Genomic DNA, 5,940 nt, shown 5'->3' with positions numbered 1-5,940 from the left:
GCTGGTTAAGAAGACACACATAGAGAAGGGTTCGCCTTAGCCGTTTTTCATCCCACGCAATTGAGATCGAATTTCTAGGCCACTCCACCATATAAAAAATAATAATACAGCCACCGAATCCGTTCAACGTAAAACCGTCTTTATCAACTAGAAGCCATGTCCGTAGCAGGATTCAAGAAGCAGTTCCACAAAGCCACACAGGTAAGACGCACTGGTTGGCGGGTGGTTAGTCGCGCGGGCACCGAGTATCAGGAACGTGAACCGGGCAGTTCACGGACGGTAGCAAGGACACGGACCGGGCAGTATGCCGGGTGTCGGAGGGGTTGACGCGGTCGTTTTTTTGTTTTATACGACGAGAACACGCGTAGCTCGTCTTGTTCCAACAGTGGTGTTGTGTTAATGCGGATTATCGTGAACACAGTCCAGCTCCTGCAGGGGTATCTGCAACCGTTCTAACGAGGTGCTCGAAGATACACGAATGAATTACTAATGTTAAAGTCTGGCCAGAACGCTGTCAAACGAGCAGATAGTCTCGATAAATATTTGAATTTGAACACATGTGAGGTTATTTTTCAAAGGGAACACCAAATAAAAAATGGTTGTTTCCATTAATCCCCGGTTGTGTCGACGTCACAGTCCGTCGGAACAGGACAGATGGAATTGCAAAATGACGAAGAGGAGGGTGGATGGAGCCTTCCTCGAGCGCTACCCTTCACATGACATTCGCTCTGCGCGAGCCAGAACTGCTCGATATTGTTCCGTACTCCGCGTTCTTTCATCCATCACGTTTTATTCGGGATGGTCTGCAGCGGCGGCTGCACGAGCCAGTTACGTAACCCTTAATAAGAGCGTCCGACTGCGTGGCGGAAATCCTTCTTTACCTTAACTGTCGCAAGTAATGACCTCTTCGCCGCCCTCTAAACGCACGCGCGTCATTCTGCTTTGTACCGCGATGCCCTGCCAGTCAGAGCGACCCCAGCTTGGACTTTGTGATTCTGATTGTCGTTCTGGACCGCGCCACCAATGTTAGCATCAACTGTCAGGTGGGACTGTTCGGCCCGCGCGTGGCTGAAATAGATACAAACAGGAGATACAACTTGATAAGCTTAACCGAAATATCGTTGTATTGTCAGGTTTGCCATAACTTGAAACAAAACACATTTTTATCAAGCTGCAATGAATCTGTACAGACGTAGGTGTCAGATGGCGTACGGCGTGTGTAATATGTGTCTCGAGGTCTGTTCTGAATAAACCCACAGCGGTTTGAGTGGAGGTGGAGACCTCTGATCTCCAGCTCAGCGTAAAGCTCGTGAGGGTTTGCGCAGTTCCTGAGAGAGACACATCAGCTCTCACGAGCACTGTCACCCAGCTGGCTGGCGCACACAGCGAGAGGGCTGAGTCACATTGTGGCTTCACACGTGCTCTGTCCAGTAGGCTCTCTCACTATCTCTCTTTCTCTCTCATTCTCTTTCTCTCTCTCATTGTTCTTCCACACTATAGTTTGTTTCCCTCTGTCTGTCTGTCTCTCTCCTTTCTCCCTATGACTCTCTCCCCCTCTCCTTTCTCCCTATGACTCTCTCCCTCTCTCCTTTCTCCCTATGACTCTCTCCCTAACTCTCTCACAAACAGTCACACACACAATAACACGAGTCGCCATCTGACCTTGTCACCAACATGGTGTAATGCTCATCCACACAAGTCCTCCACGGCTTAGTAGCATGACGAAGATCCTGTAGGTGAATCGCAGTTGATCTATACAGTCCGTGCCAAGGACATTGATCTGTAGACGTGATCTATACTGCTGATATGATCTATGTGTGTATTTTGACGGCGAGGTGGGAGAGGTTGTGTTGTGAGAGAGGGTACCCCCGGACCCCCAGGTCTCCTGGGTCATGTTCTAGGGAGCCTGTGGTTCGATATTGCTGTGTCACTGCTTTGGGAGACTGACAGTAATGTGTGTGTTTTCACCTGAGACTTCTGCTGGGGGCTGTCAGTGTGTGTATGTATCACCTGTAGACATTAACCTCAGGAGACTGTTCATCTTTGGTGTGTGTGTGTGCGCTCAGTCTGCACCCCAGTACAGCCTGTACTAGATGCACCACCTGATCGTCTGGTTATACTGGCTCTTTAACACCATGTCTGTCTGAAAGCTGGTGGGATTCAGACTCGTGAGTGTAGTGAAGTTGATCATGTTTATGGGACCATCTTGACAGGAGTGAGCTGGGGTTTAAGTCAAATGCACCTCTAGAGTCAAATTCAGGATCATTGAGCACACAATTAGCATATTGGTGATTCACCAGGCACGTCTGAAGTCTCAAATGTGCTTGTGTGCTTATTAGTAGTGGTGCTTGGTTTGCTAAAGCGTGTGTGTGTGTATGTATGTGTGTGTTTGTATATGTGTTCATGTGTGTGTGTGCGTCTCCCCTCCCCAGCCAGGCTGTGTAATTCATATTTAGTCATTTAGCAGACCAATCCAGAGCGACTTACAGTAAGTACAGGGACATTCTCCCCGAGGCAAGTAGGGTGAAGTGCCTTGCCTAAGGACACAACGTCATTTTGCACAGCCAGGGGATCAAACCGGCAACCTTCTGGAATTTTTTTTACAAGACATAGAAACTCTAGCAATTTCCTTTTTCTATACGTGATCAATGATCAATTTGTCACAAACAGGAATAAGACAAGTTTGATTTATCGTTTGATTTCGCGTCATCTTGTTAGCATCCCCCTCAGGTTGGACATTGCAGCTGCTGTTCCTGCCGCTAGGCTAACTCCCATGGAAAAACCCATAGGTTTGCTATGTTACGTTAGCATGACTTAGCATGACTGCCCCCCACATTGGTAAAGAAAGACAAATTGAGAACAAATATAAAGAGAGAGTCTGCAAGTCGTTCATCTTCTCCTCCTGCTTGTCGTTTCTCTCCAAGCTAGGAGAAGAAACATCACAACACGTCAGTGACCAGGAGAGGGGAACAGTTACCAGGAGAGGGGAACAGTTACCAGGAGAGAGGCACAGTTACCAGGAGAGGGGAACAGTTACCAGGAGAGGGGAATAGTAACCAGGAGAGGGGAATAGTAACCAGGAGAGGGGAATAGTAACCAGGAGAGGGGAACAGTAACCAGGAGAGGGGAACAGTTACCAGGAGAGGGGAACAGTTACCAGGAGAGGGGAATAGTAACCAGGAGAGGGGAATAGTAACCAGGAGAGGGGAATAGTAACCAGGAGAGGGGAATAGTAACCAGGAGAGGGGAACAGTTACCAGGAGAGGGGAACATTCTCAAAGACTCTTGGTGGCCCGAGCAGTGTTTGTGTCTCAGTCTGATGTGAAGGAGTGTGATCATTGATTTAGACCTCTCCTGGCTCGTGCATAAGTGGGGACACTTATGCTAAAGCACATAAGTGGCACACTACACAAACCAGAATGTGTATTGTGAGTTTTCACCTGGGTGTCTCAGAGCTAACGCTTCAAAAATACCACTGTTTATTGCTGTGTGTGAATTGTACAGTGTCTGAGACAGCATAAGTGTGTGTGTGTGTTTATGACAATAGGATGTATGTATATGACAACAAGATAAACAATAATATACTGGTATTTAGGATAGGTGTGTGTTTGTGTTTATTATTGTGTTGTATTAGGATGTGTCTCAATGACAGCTGGCTGGCGTCTGGCTGGCTGGCTGGGGTCTGGCAGGCTGGCTGGCTGGGGTCTGGCTGGCTGGCTGGGGTCTGGCTGGCTGGCTGGGGGCTGGCTGGCTGGCTGGGGTCTGGCTGGTTGGCTGGGGGCTGGCTGGCTGGGGGCTGGCTGGCTGGGGGCTGGCTGGTTGGCTGGGGGCTGGTTGGCTGTGGTCTGGCTGGCTGGCTGGGGTCTGGCTGGTTAGGGTTGGGGTCTGGTTGGCTGTGGTCTGGCTGGCTGGCTGGGGTCTGGCTGGCTGGCTGGGGTCTGGCTGGCTGGGGTCTGGCTGGTTGGCTGGGGTCTGGCTGGATGGTTGGGGTCTGGTTGGCTGTGGTCTGGCTGGTTGGCTGGGGTCTGGTTGGCTGGGGTCTGGCTGGTTGGCTGGGGTCTGGCTGGTTGGCTGGGGTCTGGCTGGTTGGTTGGGGTCTGGCTGGTTGGGGTCTGGCTGGTTGGCTGGGGTCTGGCTGGAGTCTGGCTGGTTGGCTGGGGTCTGGCTGGTTGGTTGGGGTCTGGCTGGGGTCTGGCTGGTTGGCTGGGGTCTGGCTGGTTGGTTGGGGTCTGGCTGGTTGGTTGTGGTCTGGCTGGTTGGGGTCTGGCAGGTTGGGGTCTGGCTGGTTGGTTGGGGTCTGGCTGGCTGGGGTCTGGCTGGTTGGTTGGGGTCTGGCTGGTTGGTTGGGGTCTGGCTGGTTGGGGTCTGGCTGGTTGGTTGGGGTCTGGCTGGGGTCTGGCTGGTTGGTTGGGGTCTGGCTGGGGTTTGGCTGGTTGGGGTCTGGCTGGTTGGTTGGGGTCTGGCTGGGGTCTGGCTGGTTGGTTGGGGTCTGGCTGGGGTCTGGCTGGTTGGCTGGGGTCTGGCTGGTTGGTTGGGGTCTGGCTGGCTGGGGTCTGGCTGGTTGGCTGGGGTCTGGCTGGTTGGTTGGGGTCTGGTTGGGGTCTGGCTGGTTGGTTGGGGTCTGGCTGGGGTCTGGCTGGTTGGCTGGGGTCTGGCTGGTTGGTTGGGGTCTGGCTGGCTGGGGTCTGGCTGGTTGGCTGGGGTCTGGTTGGCTGGGGTCTGGCTGGTTGGTTGGGGTCTGGCTGGCTGGGGTCTGGCTGGTTGGCTGCACACAGCTAAGACCAGAGCTGTTAGTATGGTACCTAACAGCTTTATCTGTCTGACTCAGCAGCTGGGACAAGCTGCCTGGCCCGTGGCCTCTCTGTGTCATCCTCCCTTTGTGATAGGCCAGGAAAACAAAAGACCTAAACACATGCAATCTGATTAGATTGATAAATACTGCACTGTCATTGGGTGATCTGTTGCTGTGCAGATTTGGCTTGTTTTTAGTTCTTCTGAGGGATTCTGGGTAGAATCATGCTAGTGTAAACTCTTACAGACAGTCACAAAGCAAGCATGTATTAGAATTAATATCTCTCTATCAGACAGTCTATCTTTTTCTGTCTATACCTCTCTCTCTCTTTCTCTCTTACTCCCTCTCTCTACCTCTCTCTCTATAACTACCTATCTTTTTCTCTCTGTCTGACTCTCTTTGTCTCTCTACCTCCCTCTCTCTGACTCTATCTGTCTCTACCTCTGTTGTACTTTCACTTCTTCATTTCACTCTTGCTCTCCTGTTGTCTGACTCGTTTACTGTGTTTGTGTACACTGGAACAGAGGGCGACAACAGAATGTATGTAAACAATAGCAGTTGGAAACACACACACACACACACACACACACTAGCTGTCATAATCAGCATTCATGTCAGACAGTCTAATGTGTCGCAGAGATCTCCCCTCATAGTGTCTGAATCCCCGCAGTTGAGCTGTCAGGAGCAGAGAGAGGAGGAGGTGATCTCTGTGGTTCTGGGTGGAGCTGAGGATGTGATGTCGTCCAGGGTGCCGGGTGCTCCACCTGGTAGAAGATGTCCAGGGTGTTTAGATCACATTCAGCATGGCCTATCGTGTGTGTGTGTGTGTGTGTGTGTGTTTGGGACCTTGAATATGGCTGTCGCCTGTGGGGCCACAGGGCAGCAGATAGAGTGAGTCATCCAGGCAGGCTGCCCACACACACACACACACACACACACACGTACACACGCACACGTACACACACACACACACACACACACGCACACACACGCGCAGTCATACTGCAGTGCAGGGCAGAGCAGATCCAGCTGGTAGATAAGAGGAGGAGGAGGGGAGGGAGAGATGGGGGAGGGAGACATCACTAGAAGGAGAGAGAGATGGGGGAGGGAGACATCACTAGAAGGAGAGAGAGATGGGGGAGGGAGAC

At 51.6% G+C, this 5,940-nt stretch overlaps 1 protein-coding gene across 1 annotated transcript in view; it reads left to right on the top strand.

Moving 5' to 3' along the window:
* Nucleotides 1–5,940, top strand: part of sh3gl2a (SH3 domain containing GRB2 like 2a, endophilin A1) — a 31,020-nt gene continuing 25,080 nt past the window's right edge. The window contains exon 1 of the mRNA XM_084686918.1: nt 1–201. Coding sequence (XP_084543044.1) covers nt 157–201 — 45 coding nt within the window. The 5' untranslated portion in view covers nt 1–156. The remainder of the gene's footprint in view (nt 202–5,940) is intronic.

The sequence above is a fragment of the Hypomesus nipponensis genome, chromosome 22 (assembly GCF_054491055.1).
Source record: "Hypomesus nipponensis isolate SF chromosome 22, ASM5449105v1, whole genome shotgun sequence".
Taxonomy (NCBI): Eukaryota; Metazoa; Chordata; class Actinopteri; order Osmeriformes; family Osmeridae; genus Hypomesus; species Hypomesus nipponensis.
This window is presented reverse-complemented; position numbering and strand designations above follow the sequence as displayed.